Here is a 20,449-nt window from a genome sequence, read left to right as displayed (position 1 = left end):
CAACACGTTCTAAGGCGAGCGAGCGAGCGAGCGAAACAGACACAAAATACCTCTATCATGTTCTATACTGAGAGGTGAGCATTGTAAGTTTGACGCCCCTGGGGGTCTCCCATATAAAAATGACGGGGGTGCTGGTCGTACCTTTCAGGGGCTAAAAAGCGGTTTTAGTACCTCTTAGGGTGTTAAGCTTCAAAAGGTCCACAGCAGGGGCTTTTGCGGTGCCTTTTAGGGTATTGAGCCAAAAAAATATGACAGGAGATAATGTGTTATGTAAGTATTGGTACCGCTTAGGGGAGAAAAAATTTCAAGCCACGCCCACAAAACAGGATCTTAGTGCCTCCTAAGGGTTCTTTTCAAAATCTCCGACGAGCACCCCCGTCTCGAGTGTTAGATAAAAGGCAGTGACGATGATAAGGGGACTGTGAAGTGAGTAAAAAACTGCACTGGAGTGGAATCTCAAGGTCAGTTTAAGTAGCTAAATTCTACAATCGATGATAAAAATCACAAACATTACAGTTCGATTCGGACTTGTTTGTAAAACTGCACAGAGAAACCAAACGGTCAGTTATCAGTTAACTAGTTGAGAAGACAAGTGCCTTTCAAAGAAATTGTCACAGAATGGTTCGAAATATCCATAGACTTATCGATTCTTGCCGCCCATTCAGAATAACATACACAAGCATCTGAAAATTATCATGTGATCCTGACATCATCTGGATATTTCATGTTGCCCAGTTACCCACTAGAGGTGAGATATTTCTGTTTCCCAACAGCTCGTCTGATCAAACTAAGCCTGCAGACATTATGGTCAGCTGACATGTTTGCCATGTAAGAATCATGAATCATCACTCAACTGAAGTTGGCTCTTGGTGTTGTTTTGCTGTTGTCGTAGTTGTGCTGATGTTGCTACTTTCTTGGTGTTTGTTTGGGAGCATGGTGGGGTTTATTACATTTCCTTCTTCATCCCTGGCACATTCTGCTCTGTCCATTTCATTCAGGTAAGTCAAAATTTGATGCTAGAAGGAAGATCAAAAGAATGGGAATTTGATTGAAAGGGCTTTGATTTGATGCAAAATAACCTCCAAAATGGAACAATTAACACTCTCCACGATGTCAAGTAAATAATTTCACTGATCAAATTTGAAAATCATAGCCACGCTCTGGAAAATGCAACAAAGTTTGTAACCCTTTTTATAAACACTGGCATCAACCTAGGCTCGATTTCCGCCACTCTCTCGTGTCCAGTCTATGTTTCTTTGGGGGAGGAGTGCTGGCTCCTTTCCTGAACAGCGGCAATCGAGCCTAGCATCAACCTGCAGGTAAGTGTACAGAGAACTAAAAGTATGATAACTTCCAGGTTTCCCAACCAGGGTGCATCTGCAGGTTTCAGCATTAGAATCTCTTACTTGATATCTTTAGTATAACCATCATGGATATCAGGGATTTCGTTAAGGGCTCAACACTGAGCAAATTGACCAGCTGTGATGATGATTTTGCCCGCCTGGTTTGACCATCTAGAGGAAAGTTTTCCTTATAAAGAAGTTCAGTTCAGATAGTTTTATCCACCTATGAAAACCAGTTGCCCCCCTGTTGAAAATGGAAATGAAACCAGGGCTTAAAAAACGTGCTGTCCAGTTATCTGGGACAAGTATATTTTCCTTCTGGGCAAGTGACTTTTCATTCTCACTTGCCTGATGGACAACTGGGATCAGACAAGTCATCTACCAACTAAATCATTAAAAGAGCTAACTAAGACCTGCCCAGGGCAAGCATTATTTGAGAGATACTTTTCCTAAGGGGAAGCTGGAATTCAAGCCCTAGAAACCCCTAAGAAACTAATTTTATGTAGTCCAAAACTCCTGACTAGCTAAATATTTATTGCAGGTTTCATCGAAAAAAAAAATGAAAATTCACAAGAACAAGCACTGTTTGAAACTTACTGCCACATCCATCTTCTTGTAACGCCTTATTCTCCTTCTCCTTGTTTCTGGAGCAGGTGTCCCATCTGATTGTCATGAGCAAAATCATTTTAGAAGTTCAAAGTTAACATTGATCAATCTTGTAAGTTTTTTATCAATTAGGCAAATGTGATGTCAAGTTTAAACAAAGGAAATCATGACTGTGTTTGGACATATGATCTTAATTAGCACAGATTTTTATGATTTTATTTCTCTGTTTTCTCCTTAGTTTTGGTTTCAATTGAGAAGATATATCAAACACTCAAGAGAGCTTTTGACCACATTTCCAAACATCTCAAAGTTTGTCAAAAATACTCTGCTGTGTGTCCTATTTTCAACCCTCTTCTTGGTGTTTGGAAATGTGGTCAAACATGGTCTTTTGTGTTTGATATATTACATAAAAACATTACAACATAAGGGGTAATGAATGATAAAATCTGAGACTTGCCGAGACTGTGACTAGATGAGATTTGTGACTCATCACCAAGGACATGTACACAAGGCATGTTAATGACTTCTTAAATGTTTCTTATTTATTGCTAACATCTTACACATAGTCGTAAGTAGACATTGACTGAGTGACAGCCAAATGAACCGGTGTACCTATCAGTAATAAGGTGTAAACTGTTTTACACTGAATATGTTCTTCATGTACATGTAAATGTGGAAACTAAAATAATTATTGTAAAAAACAGTAATCCATGGGATGTCTTTTACCTGCAAAACTCCAATCTGGTAAGTCTGTAAGAGGTCCGTAAGCTAATCCATCTCTTGCCTGTCCACGCCTGTCCACGGGAAGAAAAACATGAAAATAAATAATTTGATCCAAAATTGTTTTGTAAGCGTCTAGCATTTTACAGACTCATGAAAATGTCACTTTAAAAGATGTTCCAGGAGGAAACCGTAAGGTTACTTAGCAGTAATGATGTTCCAGTCAGGTTTTGCAGCAACTGAAGATAACTGTGTAGCCAGTCTTTTTGGTCCCCTCCAGGGTGCATTCAGTGTAGGTTACGCTGAAGATCGTAATGTGGTATGCCACTGGAGTTTTTGGCATATAGCGGTGTGCACATTTATATTTGCGTCTGAAAAATTTACCTTAAACAGACGGTTGGGCATCATTCACAATATTCGAGTTTAAGTGAAAGGAACCTTATTCAACACAATGTAGGCTTAATTTAACTTAAATTAGCTCACCTTATTCTTGTTTTCTGTCCAGCTTGGAGGGCTGGTACATTGCTCCAGTATCGAACACAGTTTACAGGTCTTGCCAACACTGAAAAACAAGCGAAAGCGAAAATTTAACGGAAAGAATCAATAATGTAAATGAAGTGTGAATAGGAAATCTACCTGTACAGGACAGTCGACAAAGCCCTGAAGAAGCCATCTTTGATTTTGCGAAATTTCCTTCGTGTAAAACAACTTTTAGTGTCAATATGACAGCGTGGAGACTGGGTTAGAGTAGATAAACTTGTAATTTACAGCTCTTTGTCACAAAACACCGCAAAACACAGCAAAACATGGTGGTCCCTAATCGAGATCTTCCGAAACGTCTTCCACTGCTTATCCTCAAGGACAAAGTCCTGCTACCGGGCTCATCTATGAGGATTGCTGTGAGAGACAACGCCAGGTAAGACAAAGTTCATGAAATTTAATTCGTGTTCTGGAAAATTTGTTTCGATTCGTGTCTGATGTTCTTTGCAGTCTTCGAATGATTGACTCCAGACTTCTTCGCAAAGACACCTTGAGCAGTGTTATCATTGGTGTTGTTCCTCGCCGATCGGATAAAGAGGTTTGTTGTGTAGTTTTTAAATCATCTTTTTCGTCCTGTCCTAGTTAGCTTAGTTGTTGTTCGTGTACGTGATGCTGCGTGATGTTTGTAAACTCTGCAACGTAAAAGATTCAGCGGAAGTGCGCTTACGTCATTAACAGAATGACTCGGTACATTCAATTCTTGATAGAGTGGTGTATGAAAAGTGGCGTAGTTTTCGGTTTTTGGTCGATATCCATTCTGCTGTTCACCATTAAACATTCCCTTCCCCCGATATATGAAAATAAACTATTCGAAACAAAACTGCTGACAGAAGTAGTGGTTTACCATTCACCCCTAGCCTTTCCCCCAACCACTCACGTCTTGTGCTCTGCCGAATAAAAATTGTTCTGGTTCCAAAAAAAAAATTAGTATAATTGGCAGCAACCTGGAACAACAATGAACGGGAAGAAAAAGTCTGCTTTAGGTCAAGTGGCCCATATCTTTAGTAGCCCTTCTACTTCTTCCTACTTCAATGCAGCGTTACATGTACATGTACATCCAGTATTAAATTTGATCATAGTTCCTTTTAAGGATAAAAGTTGTGGACCTTAATCATTTACTGGTACTAAAATCTGCAAAATTTATGGTCAGACTCTTTTGGAGGTATTGTTCATGGTATCTTTTAGGACATAGACTGTTCACAGCCCTCTATTTTCTTGTATTTTTATTTGATCGTACTTGCGGATAGAATCGCAAGAGAACTGGACGCCCGTGAAAAAGGGAAGACTTGACTGGGTAGGGGGTGGGGACTGAGAAAAATAGAGGGGCTGCAGACATCATTGGAAAAAAGTGACTTTCCCGTTTCTCCAGAAACAGAAAATTCCCATAGGTTGAGAGGCGACGAAAGTGTCATCACCTTGACGATGGTTGATCATGATTGTGTCCATGTGTGTTTTGTGGCTTGCAGCAGTTGTCATTACTGACATGTGCTGTGATTCGTACTAGAATGGTTGGTTTTAAAATAGAATCCTGTTTGGAGAAATTTCAGCGTTTTTTTGCTCAAGGATGAACAGATAGAGGCTGCTGTTCATCTTCTTCGGTTGGAAGACGTCGTTGCAATTTTGCTGAACTCCTTTGAAGAAAGTCTGATTTATCAACTATATGCAACGGCAATAGAAATGCAAATGTACAAATGCTGAAACAAATCAGGAGAGATGAAAGAGCTTAGGATTCCTTCCATTGTTTTTGTCAACAAAGGAGACATAGGAGGACGCGCTTCTGCTGATTGATAAAGCGAAATACAAGCTTGTTTTTAGAAAACAGGAGAGGACTTTTTGGAGACAAAATTCCAAAACATGTTATAGACTGAAGATTCTCCGCTAACAATTGTGTCATGCTCATTGTAGTTGACGAGTGCCACACTATGTAACACCTTTGGAACATATTCCCCGCAGATATGTAAGATGTCTTGTCAAAATTCCCCAAGTGAGTAGCAAAAGAGCTAGTGTATATCCTACAAAAATCGGAAGGAGTGCTTGATTTTGGCTTTCTCCCCTTTTTAGCAGCTTTTCTTGGAGTTGAAGAAATCGTCTGAGACAACATTCTCGACACATGAACACATGTATGTGATGTTGTTTGCAAACTGATACTTGTAATCAATTACACAAGCAATTTACCACTCAAATTTTATGGGTCCAATTTTGTTAACTGGTCAAGGGTTGGAGCTGTTAGCAACAAGGCGATAACAGTATAAGTCCACTTTTAACCAAAGATGTCTACAGCCTCTCTATTCTTCTTGCTCACTTCGCTTGCAAACTCCACCCCCCACCCCTGCGTGCTTCATGCTCGCTTTGCTCACTTTTTCTTTTGTGTGTGTAAATAGAGAAGCTGTGAACAGTCTATTAGGACACGGAGCGAAACTTCTTAATTTCAATTAATTTGTGATTTCAGAATTGTTACCTTGACTCAAAATGATATTCTGGTTCCTTTTAATTTCCTTGGAGCAACCATGTCATGTGAATAGCAGTTAGTTTCTCCCTTTGGGTTGGTCCACTAATCTTCATTTGTCACCATCCCCAGGAGGGGGAGAGAACCCCTACATAAAAAAGACACGGGGTGCTTGTCAAAAATTTTGAAGGGAACCTCTAAGAAGTACCAAGATCCCATTTTGTGGGTGTGGCTTGAAATTTTTTTTCACCCCTAAGAGATACCGATTCTAAAGCAATTACATCAACTGCTGTGGACCTTTTGAGGCTGAACACCCTGAGAGGTACCAGATCTACTTTTTAACCCCTTAAAGGTATGACGAGCACGATTGTCATTTTTATGTGGGAGTCTCCCATCTCCTTGGTCACTATATTTGGCTCTCAAGGTGACCTTTGTTATATTTTAACATGTAGGATGAAGAGTCGCTGTTGCATGCCACGGGAACTGCAGCTGTGGTAGTCCAGGTAACAGGAACTAACTGGCCAAAGCCATTGTACACCCTGCTTGTAACTGGCCTCTGCCGATTTAGAATCGACAAAACAGTCATGGAGGAGCCATATTTAATAGCTGAGGTTACTCAACTTGACAGACCTACCGAACAGGGTATGTACATGTACAATAACTTTCTCTTGATTCATTGGGAGTTACAAATTGTTCGGGTGGGAATTCGATGTTATAACAGGTGCAAAATGAAATTTATACTTTCCCTAGAAATACTGACTTAAGTTTTCTTTTACTGAAATGCTGCTTATTACATCACTGAAGTACACATAGATTTTAAGAAGCTACATGAACAGTGTAGTTATAATGAATTATTAATAAGTTATTAATTATATTGTAATTTTCTGATGACAAAGATTAAATTCAAATTCTATCACTTAATTTACAGAGGCAGAAATTAGGAAAAATGCAGAATTGACAACCCTAGCTGAGGAGTTTCGACTGTTTGCCAATGAAATAGTTGATATGCTTGATGGGAGAATTCCTGTTGTTTCCCGACTAAAGGTATGCATGATATAAATATGAACCACAAAGTCTAAAACAATGGTTCTCAATTTCTTTGACTATGTGCAGGTACATGTGTCTCAAAAGGACAGTCAATCTTGCTAGCTAACTGTTTTTCTTGCCCTGTGCAGGACATGTTGAGTGGTATTCCAGATGGAAGTCTTCCTGACACGCTAACGTCAATTGTGAAAGCTTCCTATTTGGAGAAGTTAGAGGTACAAATAGTGGTTATTGTAATAATCATAGTAGTTTGCTCTTGAAGATCCATTTGAGATAGATCCAGATCATAGGTATATTTGTAGTTATTTTTAACAAGCTTTTAGCTCATAGTTGACATTTCATGTCTGAATGAATGATTGGGTGAAAAATAAAGAAAAAAATTGGGAAATGTAACATGCTTGATGGCAAAATAACAGGGGTTGAGAGGTTTTGCATGGCTGTTGTCTGTAGTTTTTGTGTTATTTCTATTTTATTAAATTGTCTGTTTCATGTGATATGCTATGTAAGTGACTGGAACAAGTCCAGTACAAATTACATGTAATACATGTATGTATATGCAACTTGTCTGTTTTACAAATATTTGACTGTGAAGTTCCTTCAACTTTGACTGTTCTTTTCAGATCTTAAATACAGTGGATTTGATTGAAAGATTTAAGAAATCCCTCCATTTACTGAAGAGGCAAAAAGAGGTATGAGACAAGGTTGCATATATTATCACTATTCTGGCCAGCTGTGTATTTACAAGTTGTTCCGTACATGTACACCCTCTCAGTATTACAGTTGCAGTTAGGTAATTCCTTTTTTTGTACTTACTGTACTTAGTTAACTGGCTGTACATGACTTCTTGAATTGTTCAAGCTATGATGAAATGGAGGATAAACAGTTTCATCTGTTTAATGGACGAGACAGTGTTAGTGTACGTTTTCCAAACTTAAATGCTTAATAACAGTATAATTTTATGTGGTCATGCTGTAGTTGACAGGACCAGGCTTTTCACATTAGCTGACGAGTCCACATGAAAAATTCTTGATTATTTACGATATAAAATATCATATACAATCCATGTAACTTAGACATAAGCTCATTTATGAACACTTACTGTTCTTTAGGGAATGAAAGGTAACAACCCATTGAGAAGTGGTCCTGAAGTAATTAACCGCAGGGTGTGGAAGAGTAATAATTCAAAGGTATGTTTATTTTTTCTCAGCTGTACGTGTAAATGATAGTTCAGATTTTGAATATATTGATTAATATAGCTTTCCAGTTTAAACACAGGAGAGATGTAGTCTGTCTAACAAAATTTTACGTGGATTGGAGCTGAGCAGCTTAATGTCTGCAGGACTACAGTAGTGCCAAATTGCAGCGTGTTTAAAGTACATTTCTAGTAAAAAATTGAGATTGAATTCGTGTAAATTGTTTCGCTTTTTTCACCATCAACTTTTCTGTTTAAGCGTGGTGGTAACATACTTGTGCCAAAGGATCCTAAGAGGGTATCAAAACGTTTTGATGATGATGACGATGAAAATGACGATGAAGATGATGTTGAGGAACTAGAGAGGAAAATAAGGTATGACAAATTATACAGTGATTGTCGATTTCTATGAATATTTATGGTTAAATTGCTATAATTATTTTATAGTAATACTAATTTTCCAAATTGAGTAATATATCATTTAAAACTAATTTTAATTGAGAGTTACTGATTAAGGTTTCTGATGAGTTTCCACTCTAGGATGAGTTCTGGCTGTCCATGCTGCATCTTTCGACATCAAGAAAAAATGAATTTTGCACTCATGCATTTTTTCACCATGATACAATAAGCTGATCAGTTTTTTTTTGTGGAATTTAATTTGGCAAGAATTCATGCCCCTCTGATTTTATGATGATGGATATGGCTATGTTTGGAGTTGATTCTTTAAAGGGCCATTCCCCCTATGATACTTGTGCACAGGGAATCATCATGTAGTTTTATGCATCACACAGTTGACATCTTTGGGACTTGTCGCACAACATCGCATGCAACTACCATGATTCCCTGCATGCGTCTCATACAGGGAATGGAGTATTGTAATATTATGATTTTTATTGCACTTTATTATATGGCTGTGTCTCACAAGGACTGGGAACTACCGATTTCACGAATTTGATTGGCTGTAATCAATATTGACCGCAGTCTAGATTTTCTTATCTAGACCGGCATCTAGACCGGTACCAAACTAAAATACAAAAATGTTCACCATTTTCTTTTATTTTCTGCTCAATCATTTATGGAAGTGCCAAAAAGCGTGATGACAAAAAAAAAAAAAAAAAAGTAAAGAGGATGAGCAAATATTGCCAGGTTTAAGTTAAGCTCATCTCCGTTTTCAAGCAAACTGTCAGAAACCAGTTACATGAAACGAATTAAAGTTTTCTTCTTTACCATATAATAAACATCTTATTAACCGAGTTAAGTTGGTCTGTATGGGAGAATCTTGACTTTGGTCGTGTGTACAGGCCTCACTGTGTTCGGTCTGTACTCACAACCTCGGTCAAGATTCTCCCATACAGAAGTCCTGCTTGGTTAATAAGAGCTAAGTATAACTACTTAATCTCCAGATCTGCTGATCTACCAGAGCATGCTTTCAAAGTAGCTATGAAGGAGTTGAAGGTAAGGTAACTGTATATTATGTATTTGCATGTAGAGAGAACTCGTATACCAACAGTTTGATGATAGACAGAAGTTCACAATAAATGTGATTCAACCCATGCATGCCTTCATGCTACGGGGATAGCACCAGCATGAGAAAAGTGTCATTGTGAAGATATGTTGTTTTTTGATTTGGAGTTTCATAAATTGGTTGATATTAATGTTGCTTTGGTTGTTGTTACTGAACTACAACAACATGTACTTTGGGATTTTAAAATTTTTTTAAATGGAAAGAAATTTGTTGAACATGACAAAAGTACAGTTACCGTGATGTGCATGCAAACTAGTTCACTGATGCTAGTGAAGACAATGTAATAACTTAATAGTCAGCTTAATGTAAATCTTAGAACAGTCTTCAATTTACTTTCCCTTTTGAACAGTCAATTGAATTCAAGACTGATCATTTCTTTTCATGCAGCGCTTGAAGAAGATGCCGCCACAGTTTCCAGAACATGCTACCACTAGGTAATCTTGTTTTTTAATTGCATGAAATTAATTTCACTAACGGTAACTCTTCTGTGAAATCAAGGCCCAGCAATTTTTGCAGTGAGTCCAAAATTACATATTGTCTGTTTTGTATTAAGGAATTATTTGGAGTGGATGGTTGATCTTCCATGGAGCCAAGAAACCAAGGACAAGTTAGATATTTCTCAAGCAAGGTAACAAATTAACTTTAAAATTCAAAAGAAAGTAAAAATAGAAAAAAAAATTGTAAGGTAGAAAAGTGTAAATCAGTGTCATCTAGTGAAAAATCATAAATGTCCTGGGCATATCCCTAATTTTCAGTATGAGATCTGTTGAATAATGGTTCAAGTGATTGTTCATTTGAAAGAAATGCTAGTTAAGGGAGTTTTATCTTCCCAATATTACTAATTCAAAATTTTGTGGGAAAGGGCTGTTGGCTAGATATATAGCAAGAGAAGAGAAGGCTTCATAACATACTGAGTTATTCAGGTCACTCTTTGTGTTACATTTTTTCCTATGTTTTATGTGATTTAAACTGGTAGTTTTTTCCTTCTGCTTAATAGCCCAAATGCTCTGACTTGTTTTTAAGGATTGATCTGGATCATGATCATTATGGTTTGGAAAAGTTAAAGAAGAGGGTCATTGAGTATTTAGCTGTTCGCAAACTGAAAAACAGCTTGAAAGGTAAAATACCTGTAGTAGGCACAAAACTTTGCAGTAAGTGATAATAAGCAGTGCAAATTCAACATCTGTTTTGAAATGCGCTTCACAATATGTTAAATAATAATATTAAATTAAAACCAGTTGACTAAAACAAGCCACTAATTTAAATATCGAGAAGCTTTCTGCAACTTATCACAATCAGCTCTTCTGTCTGTCTGTCTGTCTGTCTGTCTGTCAGTCAGTCAGTCAGTTAATAGTAATTTTGTTGCAGCCTCTCCACCACTTGGCAGTATTAGGTTGCCTCTCTTTCAGTCTATCACCACACTTTATTTATATACAGTCTAGACAATTTTTGATGGTTCTACCAGAGTTAAACATAGACATTTGCATTACTGTATTATTTCTTGTCATGCAGGTCCAATCTTGTGTTTTGTTGGTCCACCTGGGGTTGGCAAGACAAGTGTTGGAAGGTCTATTGCAAACACACTTGGCAGGGAATTTCAGAGGTACAGTTGTACATACTATACACTAAGATTGTAAAACAGTAGTTACTGCTTTGTACACATATACATTGACTGTTCAGTCCTCAAGATGGTTTTTGTAATGTAACTTGCAGAGAACAGCTGACTCTGAACGTTCATATTATACGCTTTTGGCCCTTTGCACAATAACCCGGTCTGAAAGTACAAATCAGCCATGTTGGGATGCAAGTTACACAGTGGGACTTCAGAAACAAAGAAACCAGCACCAGTCCAGCCTGACTTTTCTTTGTTTTGGAAGTCCCACTGTGTTGTACCATGTGACTGGGTTGTGCAAAGGGCCTATAATGCTGCAACACCACTAGCCGGCAATAACATTTTGTTTTTCAGGATTTCACTTGGAGGAATTTGTGACCAGTCTGACATCAGAGGACATAGGTAAGTTTGACTTGATCTTGGAGGTACTATTTGAGCACAATTTGCCATGTATAGATTGTTAAATTTCAGGAATGTTTTAATTATTTAATGATCATGGAAAGTGTACTGATCCTTCTAAAACTCTATAGGTTTAACACTGCCTGAAAATGTTCTATAATTTAAAAATACATGGACTGATTTTCAGTCGTTCCCATTTATTGACCTTTATTGTATTGTGAAAGAAAATAAATTAATAGAAAAATTGCAGTTGTAGTTATTGGTAAGTGTTGTCTCCTGCTGTTACACTTCCACTCTAGTTTTTGTAATTTCTAAAATGTCTGACGCTGGTGCATCAATTGTAGACGGACTTATATTGGATCAATGCCAGGGAGGATCTTGAATGCCTTGAAAACAGTTGGAGTGAAGAATCCTGTCATTCTGTTAGATGAAGTCGACAAGATGGTAATCAGTTTCACTGCTTACAACAGTATCTGGTAGTTTAGCCCCCAAGTCGATTAGCCCATCACCGTTTAGTCCCCAACCAGAAGTCAAAAACCCTGTCTCTTTAATGGGGGTAAAAGACTTCTGGTTTGAGACTAATCGACTTGGGGGCTAAACAATTGGCATTCCTTATAATATTTTTCGAACGGACTGTTTTCATATTTTTTTTATAATTCAGCCTCCCGCTGGATATATCATGCCAAAGTTAGTAAATATGTAGAGTTTCATGAGAATCTGCAGCAAACTTATGAAATTATGTGGCCCCAAACTTGCCAGTTTTTGCAAAGAAATGTACATGTGTATGCCAGGGAGCAACACTTGCCATATTTTCACGATTTTGCAACGGATTTGTACGAAACATTGCATAGTTGCTAAGTTCGGCATGATAAATTGATCTATGGAGGTGTTTTTTTGTTAATATTGCATGACATCAGTTAAAAGGTCCATTGCTTTATTGATTTCTGGAACCCGTTTGACTTCATTACATGTAATTTTAACGTTGCTGACGCAGCCACATGACAGCTAGTCCGGCGAAGGGCCCCTTCACAGAGACAAGGTTCCAGCCAGAAACTGGGGTTGTCACTCTGTGTTCTTTGAGCTCACTGATCCTTCTTTTACAGGGAAAGAGTCTTCATGGCGATCCTTCTGCTGCTTTGCTGGAAGTGTTGGACCCTGAACAGAATTGGACATTTGTTGACCAGTATCCTGCACCATTCATGATATCAAGAAAAGCTACCCCACCCATTTATTGTCATAACTATGGAAACCCTTGTACCCTTAATATCTTCCTTGCTTCAAATTATCCCCTTATCACCTACACCCCTCTCTCGTCTGGCCTCGTAACTCAGCTGGAAGAGCAAAGGTGATCTAAATAAGGAGGTCGTGGGTTCGAATCTCACCAAGTCAAAAAATTATGCTTAACGTCTTGTGGTCTCCCATTTCCTTTCAAGGGCTAATGCTCGGAACGGAATACTTGGTCAGGATTGATTTCCAGTAGAGTTAGGTCTCTATATGTACTTTCAAATTTTAATTCTTGTAGGTTTATTTCACAATGCACATTAATTACATGGAATTCAACCTGCATTATAAACTACAGATGAAAGAGTTCTAACTTTGCAGTAATGAAGCATTTGGTTAAATTATGTATCTCGTACTAACTATGATTAAATCACAACAACAACAACAACAGTTAATCTCTACTACTGTAAACAACTAAAAGAATTTACAAGATTGTAATTATAATTATAAATATATAAATAAACAGAGGAAGTGACAAAGATTCCGTTTGCTTCAATGATACTCAAACCAGTTATCTTTGTTATTATAGAGCGGTTTTTATTTGAGTGACGAAAAGAAATTGGTTTTGCACTTACTACGCTTCGTGATTGGCTAAAAAAACACGCGCCAATTTCTCATCCAATCAGAAGTAAAACCAAAACCAATCGTAACTAGTTCGCACTCGTTTTCCCGCGCTTTGCGTCAGCTACAGGTAATTCGAGTTTTGACTAGCTTACTGCAATTTCTATGTCCTTTGTGATTGGCTGAAGCGATTACTTTAGGTTTAGTTTTACGACACTCAATTGAAAACCGCTCTAATGCGTGCGAAGTCAGTCTAAGAGGTAGTGAACAGTTAGCTGTAGGCACATGTAGGTTATAGTAGAGACCTCATTACTATCAGTACATTACCTGTTGTCTCCTTAACTCTGCCGCAGCTATCTCAACATTCCATTTGATCTTTCACAAGTAAGTATCTTTTGTTCCGTATGACCGACGTCTTTGTTGTCATGACCTCCCACAAGTTTCTAAGATATTTCTTATATTTCCCTGTTATTTTTCAGGTGTTATTTATAGCCACTGCTAACACCGTCAGCACGATTCCTGCTGCCTTACTAGACCGAATGGAGGTAATAACCTATGTGATAGTATACTTTCTGTTTTTATTTCTTTTTGCTGTGGGCAATGCAGGGGTTTAACGTTTTCAACAGAAGGACAACTGGTTTCACAGCCGAGCAAAATGCTTTGAACTGAACTTCTTTCGAAGAGAATCTTTCCTCTAGATGGTCAAACCAGGCGTGCAAAATCGTCCCCACATCCGGTCAATTTGCCAGGTGCCCGGCCTCTGGCGTTTCATTATCTTACTTTAATTTTATTTTTCAACTTTCAGTTAATCATGGTCCCAGGTTATACTCAGGAAGAAAAAGTTGCCATTTCGAAGCGCCACCTTTTGCCCAAACAGCTAAAGGTAAGAAAATTCTTCCAAGAACTTCTATACATGTACCTTACATTTAATGTTAACTGTTACTTTGCTCTTGTTTCTGTAGGAGCACGGACTTACTGAGCAGGACATCGAGGTTCCTGGTGATTCACTGAAGGCAGTTAGTGAGTACAAAACACATTCAGAATCGGATTTTGGTTTGGTCGTTTCACACGTTACTTTTAGGTTGCCTTCCATTTACAAGTTATTTTGCATATCGCAGAAGCAATGCGTCAATAAGTACACTTTAGTGACATGATTCCTTGTGCCTTTTGTTTCAGTTTCTAATTACACTCGGGAGGCTGGCGTGAGGTCGCTCGAACGTAAGATTGGTGGCGTGTGTAGAGCGGTCGCTGTACAGGTAGATTACTTTAGATTTAGCCAGAGGAAAACCGACATGTTGCATTTTGAGTAAGGGACGATGATTAGAGGAGATGTACGGTATTCTCATTTGTCGCCAACTGACTCAATCGGGTCACCACTTAATTTTGTTCTGGAATTCGATTCTCAGGTCGCCGAAGCTACCAAAAATGCTTCAGAGGAAGTTGAAGAGAAAGCTAAAGCGGGCAGTAAAGACGACTCTAAGGAACTGGACAAGCACAAGAGTGATACCCCTCAGCCAGCTGATAAAAAAGCCTTTTTGGTCACTGAAAAGTTCTTGGTAGATGTTTTAGGGGTAAGATAAATATTTCCCAATAAAGACGGCGGCTTTCTCGAAAATTTCATTGTCAAATTCATTTGAAGTGACGCGATTCTTCTTCTGGTTTTCTAAGTTATTTTTTTGGCAATAAAAGGTTTCTTTGATCTTATTTTGCCGTGATGTGTTTTTTTTTCGATAGCCTCCTATATTTGAATCTGAAGTGGCTCAGAGACTCTCAACTCCAGGCGTTGCTGTTGGTGAGTTTTTAGTTTCTAGTTTCTATTTGTGATTTATTGTTTCCTGCTGCGTTTTTCTTAAGCCTACGATGTTGCAAACTCGAGAACCTTCCCGACTCCTGTTTGCGAAAATTGAACATGGCTTTCTGTGGAGGCGCGACGGCCTCATGGTGAGTGTGCTCGACTGCGGATCGAGCGATCCGGGTTGGAACGCTGGTCAGGGACATTGTGTTGTGTTCTTGAGCAAGACACTTTACTCGTGGAGTAAAAATGTTCCTAATCACGTCATGCTACAGAAACCGGAGATAAGCTCCGGCATGACGGGCCACTTGGCTCGTATGCAGACTTTACCTTTACTTTTCTTCAAGCATCGTTGCTACTTGTGAGTAACAGGTATCCCCACGGTGCCTGGCAAACTGAGTTCGTGTTCCCTTGGCCCATGGGCATGTGTTCCCTATTTCCATTCGTCAGGGAAAGAAAACAAAGATGTCTAAGCTAAGATCGTCTTTTCTCTCTTGTGTGGTGGTCATAGATTATGGATAACACACAATCTTCGGTCTTTTTCTTTAGGTTTAGCATGGACAGCCATGGGTGGAGAGATCATGTTTGTAGAAGCCACACGGATGGGCGGAGAAGGCAAAATAACTTTGACTGGACAGCTCGGTAGGTCAATTACTTCCTGGCTATTTTATCGAATTTCAAACGACAAGAAAATAAAATGGTCACCTGCGATCTTAAACCTCAGAGAGACACTGGGGGTCGAGGAAAGCATGTTACTCGGCAAAAATACAACATAAATACCAATTGGTCTGACATCCAGCGCGTTAACCTCGTCGTTCAATGTGAACTCTTCACTAAGCTCAAACATTTTTTAATCTTTAGGTGACGTCATGAAGGAATCTGCGCAGTTAGCGTTAAGCTGGTTGAGGAGCCGCTCAGTCGAGGTAAGTGGTCCTTGGTTTGTTTTGACAGTGAATAACGAGCGGTTAGGTTCGTTTTTATTCAGATGATAGCGGAAGGCAACGAGTTCTGAAAACACGAATTAGTTTTCTTCTGACTTGACTCGCACAGGTCTTGAAAAGTCTTAATGCACGGTATCCTTGAAAAGACCTTGAAACTGAATGCAAATTTTAGGCTTTCTCCTTGAAATGTCCTTGAATTTTTACCAGCGGTCCTTGAGTTTTGTGGACAAGTCCATGAATACTTGAGACCACATGATAAAAAAAATTCAATATTTATGTCAACGGTAAGGCAAGAAAAACATAATTTTAAGTCTCAAAAAGTTGATTTGGTCGATACTGGAGTTGACTGAAACGAGTCCTCGAATATTACGAAATTATCCTTTGAAATCCTTGAATAACCCTTGAAAAAAAATTCTGAGGTCTGTATTGCGTGAACCAAGTGCCAAGTCTTTGTCACTCAAGAAATAATGGCCCCCTTGTCTCTTCCAAGCGTTCATTTAGTCGGAGCATGCAGCGAAAAAACGACTGAGGGAGCAAAATTAAGTAGAGAGAGGCTTGGGGCGAGGAGCGAACAAACGTTCTCTCGCCTTTCCACGCCGCGCTTCTCCCGTATCTGTTTTTCCTGGGCCATTTTTTGCGCTGCGCCCCATCTAGCTAAACGCCTGGAGGAGGCTAATTGTTCCCCATATCTTCTCTCTGTCTGTCCATCGCAGTACTCTTTGACAGCAGAAGATGGCGTGGATCTACTGGAGCGCACAGATGTTCATATCCATTTCCCAGCAGGCGCTGTTGGTAAGGATGGTCCGTCTGCTGGTGTCACTATTGTCACCGTTTTGGTCTCGTTATTCAGGTACATCTATCTTTTACATTCATTCGGTAAGACTTTGATAGGTCGACCCTCTTACTCGTTGAAGAACTTGAAATATTTCTCGTTTTATATTTCGGTGTCCTGTTTGTGGCTGGATTATCGGACTCAATCTGTATTTTATTTTTTCTTTCCAGTGGCCGGTGCACTCGGTCTGACACAGCCATGACTGGTGAAATAACCTTGAGAGGCCTTGTTCTACCGGTAGGTTTTTTACCGTAAGAGTTCTCGTTTCTCATTTTCTGGACCAATTAACTGCACGAGCACAACTTTTTCCGCCGTTCTCTCGAGTTCGGTCCAGTTCCTTCTCGGGCTCCTTTCCCGAACAGTGACTGGTAACCAAGCCTACTGACTGCAGGGCGGTGGGAAAATTCAGCGTTAGGATCTACACATCTGAAAGAACATGGCTACTTTTGAGTAGCCTGTTCCAGGCTCTCGGTAGTTACGGACGAGCGACAAAAAAAGGGCGAGCGAGAGAAACAACGAGGGAGAACTAAGGCGTTTTTTCTCTCGCTCGCCCTCTTTTTTTCGCTCGTCCCCAACTACCAAGAGCCTGGAACAGGCTAACTTTTGAGTGCCTGGAAAACGACACGAAATAAGACAGAAATAAGACGTGTTTTCTCATTTGTAGGTTGGCGGAATCAAGGAAAAAGTATTAGCCGCCCATAGAGCTGGACTGAGGAGGGTGATATTGCCAAGAAGAAACGAAAAGGTGAAGACGTATGAGTGAAAATGCGTGTAAGAGGAAAATTTTGAATCGTGGTAGAAGTGTTCAATAATACGAAATTGAGGAAAGTTCGTTGACGCGTGCTTGACTCAGTAAAGGTTGTGTTGGTGCCCAAAACAACAAGGGGATATTTTGCAATGTCTTTTTAAACCATCTAGGTTAAAGAAAGGGTGAGATTGGATTTTTTAAGCTGTTTGGTTTGTCGATATTTTCTCTCGTGCGGTTAGCCTGCGAGCAGCCTCACCTTTGGTGTCACACGCGCGAACGAAGCGATACGGCGGGGAGGAGTCTGGTGCGGTAGCGCCAAGAAGCCTGCTCGAAAGTTGTTCGCGGGCTAGCTATTGCGTAGCATACTGTCAAATACCCTGCGAGCAGAGCCTTTTGTTTTCTTCTTTTTTTTACAAAGCCTATCTACCGTAATAAAAGACTTTGCTTGCAGGGTGACTGTCAAAATGCATGATATTGATCTCTGGGTGCATTTTATGGCATATTGAATAACTATAGAATGTTTGAATATCTTGTCGTGGTAATTGATTGTTGTTCCTTGTTCCTTGTATGTTTAGGATTTGTCGGAACTGCCAGATAATGTGAAGGTAAGAGGTTGAGATTAGCAACCTTTTTCACTTATTCAGGTCATCGAGCGGTTTACGATTCTCTGTTAAGTTCGTTCCCAGGTTCGCTCATCTTCCCGCCCCGGGAAGAAGAGAGGGCCTGGGAATCAGGTTGGGTTCTCCCTCATATGTTTGGTGTAGTCACACACTTTTCGGTTCCCCTCCACCGATAGTCTTCGTTGTGCCAAGCACGTTTAAAATCTGGGGTAAACGAATCTTTTTCTTTTTAACTTTTTGCCTTAAGTCTTCCCATTTTCTCTTGGTCTTCCTTGCTGGATGATCCATGGTAGAGATTTGATTTAAAAGAAATACCAAAACAAAACAATCGAAACCCCTAATCGTTGTCCATTTTTTGATGTTATTTTGCACAATCATATCTTTATCAAGTGTATTTTTGCATTGTTTTCCATCAGGACGAGATGACCTTTATCTTGGCAAATCGAGTCGAGGACGTTTTGCGTGCAGCCTTTGATGATGAATTTCCTGGCATGGCACAAGCCACCAGTAGCAAACTGTAATAAGCTGGAGAACAACGTTTCTAAAATAACACAAGCAAGGACTTACGGTGTTTGGTTTCAAAATCGCTAGGATCAGGTTGAACTTCATGTCGCTATCCAGGTCACCAATACTCGGATGCTGCTTACGAAACCTTGAAGTCATCTTTATCGGGAGATAGAATCTGTTGTATAATTTTGTGTCGTGCTATTGGTCCGCAATAATCGAATATTTTAATCTACTGGGCAATTATCAAAGGCTGTTTAGGAGTTTTTGTCAATGGCTCTTCGGTGAAGAAAGGTTTTGCTGGAGAGTGACGACAAGAACAAAAAATTATTGATGTATTCTAATAAGAATGAAGTATTTCTCGCAATCTCTTTTCCGTGTTCTTCTGGAAGTCCAGTCCTTGAACTTGCCGTCCCTCGGGCGCTCTGTATGTACTGTAGAGGTTGCACTCCGGCAAGAGAAGAGAGAGTCCACGATAACTTGCTTGTAGCCTGCGTAGCTAGCGTTCCCTTACGAGGAGTTTTTCCACATTCTGGCCGCGCGTAAACTAGAGCGCGTTAAAAGAAAAAAAAAATCGACAAAGCACCCCCTGCTTCGTCAATTTTTTTCTCTCGCTCCAATTTACGCGCGGTCAGAATGCGGAAAAGCTCTTCGAATGGGAACGCTTGCTTTGCATGCGCCTGGGTTCAACCCCTATATTAGAGCGGAGAAGAGAGTCCAGACCACGGACTGAACTAGCTCTACTGGTTGATCGGTAAGATCACGGCTTCTTTATTCATAGCTTTATCGCTGCTTGGGAAACTTACTATTCAGATAATTATTTATCGCGTAACTTTTCAGTCTCAGACTAATATTAGGTGTTAAAAACACCTTCATTGGTATTATATTACTCTTTAAAGACCTGCAGCTTTCCTCTATGTCAGGGTTTGAGTATTCGTTCGTAAAATCTAAAGCGCAAAATTCTATCATCACGGAAGCAAGCGTAAAATTAATTCTTCTTCAACTTGGAGTGTAACATGTAAATGACGTTCTGCGCTAATTTACTGGGTTTTTTTGAATAATAAAGAAAACTACACTTTTTGAAGTGTCCAATTTAAGTGACTTTGGTTAATGATTCCAAATCAAGCGATCAGATTTCTTTTGCGTCTGCATGCATGCACGTTTCGTTAGTCGCACTGCCAAAAAGATCCACATACAGTGGAATTCCGCTTTTCAACCCTGTAAGGAAAACAATTGACTTAGATATTTAATTAAGGTGGCTCCATAGGGTTATCATTTATGGCGTTGCGCACGTAAGTGTTATGTTTTGAATCCCGTTTTTGCGTTCGTATTTACGCCCAGTCCTCTCAAACTAACTACATGTAATAAGCAATGATTAAAGAGTGTTTTACTATCATGTCTGTTAAAATTATTGGTTTTAGTCTTGAATTAGAAATGCCCGAACAAATATGTTTTTTTTACTTTTTTATGGCTTTCCTTGCGATTTTCTTGAATTTCCTTCGGTGAAATCTTCCAAAATTTTCACAGCATATCGCTTCATGCGGGACACGAATTTTAAACACGAAAAAAAGTAGGGTTTGTAAAGGTAGGGTTTTGGATTTTTGCAAATTCATGTCTTTTACCGCTGCGACAAAACTGGTCTTATAGATTTCCCTGAAAAACGAGCTCCGACTGAAGTAAAATATTTACTACCAATCTGCCAAGTTTTACGAAATTTTACCGAAGAAAACGCGAGAAAATTCA

General features: G+C 39.3%; 2 protein-coding genes across 2 annotated transcripts; one reads left to right on the top strand and one right to left on the bottom strand.

The window, feature by feature from the left end:
• Positions 1 to 845: 845 nt before the first annotated feature.
• Positions 846 to 3,349, bottom strand: LOC145464991 (large ribosomal subunit protein mL52-like). The gene is made up of 5 exons (XM_081448811.1): positions 3,306 to 3,349; positions 3,153 to 3,231; positions 2,676 to 2,743; positions 1,941 to 2,005; positions 846 to 1,016 (listed from the first exon to the last, which is right to left on the bottom strand). The coding sequence occupies exons 1-5, from the start codon at positions 3,340 to 3,342 to the stop codon at positions 846 to 848; spliced, it is 420 nt and encodes a 139-aa protein (XP_081304937.1). The 5' UTR covers positions 3,343 to 3,349.
• Positions 3,350 to 3,376: 27 nt separating this feature from the next.
• Positions 3,377 to 19,786, top strand: LOC145464979 (lon protease homolog 2, peroxisomal-like). Its single transcript, XM_081448790.1, has 30 exons — positions 3,377 to 3,585; positions 3,660 to 3,747; positions 6,108 to 6,297; positions 6,584 to 6,699; positions 6,831 to 6,914; positions 7,320 to 7,388; positions 7,809 to 7,886; positions 8,151 to 8,266; positions 9,295 to 9,346; positions 9,804 to 9,850; positions 9,970 to 10,044; positions 10,440 to 10,534; positions 10,929 to 11,019; positions 11,383 to 11,430; positions 11,772 to 11,871; positions 12,531 to 12,610; positions 13,623 to 13,653; positions 13,749 to 13,814; positions 14,075 to 14,152; positions 14,232 to 14,289; positions 14,446 to 14,525; positions 14,676 to 14,840; positions 15,004 to 15,061; positions 15,611 to 15,703; positions 15,923 to 15,984; positions 16,716 to 16,852; positions 17,005 to 17,071; positions 17,499 to 17,579; positions 18,158 to 18,187; positions 18,619 to 19,786. Exons 1-30 carry the CDS (start codon positions 3,476 to 3,478, stop codon positions 18,721 to 18,723), a joined length of 2,550 nt encoding a protein of 849 aa, XP_081304916.1. The 5' UTR covers positions 3,377 to 3,475; the 3' UTR covers positions 18,724 to 19,786.
• Positions 19,787 to 20,449: the final 663 nt, after the last annotated feature.

This window comes from Orbicella franksi, chromosome 13, assembly GCF_964199315.1.
Source record: "Orbicella franksi chromosome 13, jaOrbFran1.1, whole genome shotgun sequence".
In the NCBI taxonomy this organism is placed as follows: Eukaryota; Metazoa; Cnidaria; class Anthozoa; order Scleractinia; family Merulinidae; genus Orbicella; species Orbicella franksi.
Note: the sequence above shows the minus strand (reverse complement) of the source record. Positions and strands in the feature narration are given on the sequence as shown.